Below are 1037 nucleotides of genomic sequence, written 5' to 3'. Positions count from 1 at the left end.
AATGAACTCCAGAAATGGACTGCCAGGCCTTTCTTCCATGATGCCACTGGGTGGACTCGAACCACCAACCTTTCAGTTAGTAGCTGAGCTCAAATAATTTGTGCCACCCAGCAGGGCAAATAGGCCAGCGGCCCATATACCTTTTTCTCCAGAATAGCCCAGACTCAGCTACAAAAAAAAGAAAGACAAGGAGCGTTTAGTTAGGAGGTAAGGGCAATTAGGGTAGGTCTCTCTGAGGAAGTGATATTTAAGCTAAAACCTGAAGGAATTAGCTAGATGGTAAATGAAGGAAAAGCATATAGGACAAGGGAACAGTATTGGCAAAGGCTCTGAACCTTACCACACCAAGCCGGAAGACAGACTCTCTGAGGGAGTTGGGCAGGAGCACAAAGGCCTCAATCTCCATCTGGGGGGTCAAGGACACATTCCCAGGGCTGAAGGTCAGGACTGGGGCAGAGACCACTGCTCCATGGAGCTCCAAATTCATGTTGGGGTACAGCCTGACTATCTGGAGGCAGAAATGGGAGATTATGTCAAGAGTAAGAAATTCACAGGTCTGCCGGGAGAGCCTCAAAGAAGGCAAGTAAAACCGAGAATGCTTTTCAATTGATTTTATTTCTCACAAAATGCTTGACGTCCTTCCCTTATAGCTTGGGCATCATCTAGTTCATGTCTGTATTGTATTTCATTGTGTATGTCTACCGTAATTACTCTAACCCTATGGACTTTAAGATGTCTCCAAGGTTTTGCCATGATAATGATCTGGGTACCCTGTGGCCATTCTTTCAGGGGATATATTCCTAGAAGTGGAATTTCTGAGTCACAGAGCAAGGCCATGTTTAAGAGTTTTGACAGCTATTGCCAAACCACCTTCCAGAATGGTTGGCCAATTTCTTTTACTCTTTCCTTCCTAGCGCAATGTGTGAGAGCTAATATTTCCCCAACCTTCATCATGCTTGAGCTGAGGCCAGGAGCCAATGTTCTTGAAAAATGAAACAACTAGATCCACCGTCTGAAAAGTGCTAGCAATTTTTTTT

At 44.8% G+C, this 1037-nt stretch overlaps 1 protein-coding gene across 1 annotated transcript in view; it reads right to left on the bottom strand.

Annotated features, from left to right (window-relative positions):
* The window catches only part of LOC103191872 (lipopolysaccharide binding protein), a 30912-nt gene that overhangs the window by 6861 nt on the left and 23014 nt on the right, over window positions 1–1037 (bottom strand). Inside the window, exon 8 of the mRNA XM_007934748.1 lies at window positions 341–508. Within this exon, the coding sequence (XP_007932939.1) occupies window positions 341–508 (168 nt within the window). The remainder of the gene's footprint in view (window positions 1–340; window positions 509–1037) is intronic.

The sequence above is a fragment of the Orycteropus afer genome, unplaced genomic scaffold (assembly GCF_000298275.1).
Source record: "Orycteropus afer afer isolate SDZICR_OR568_19922 unplaced genomic scaffold, OryAfe1.0 scaffold00020, whole genome shotgun sequence".
Classification (NCBI taxonomy): Eukaryota; Metazoa; Chordata; class Mammalia; order Tubulidentata; family Orycteropodidae; genus Orycteropus; species Orycteropus afer.
Note: the sequence above shows the minus strand (reverse complement) of the source record. Positions and strands in the feature narration are given on the sequence as shown.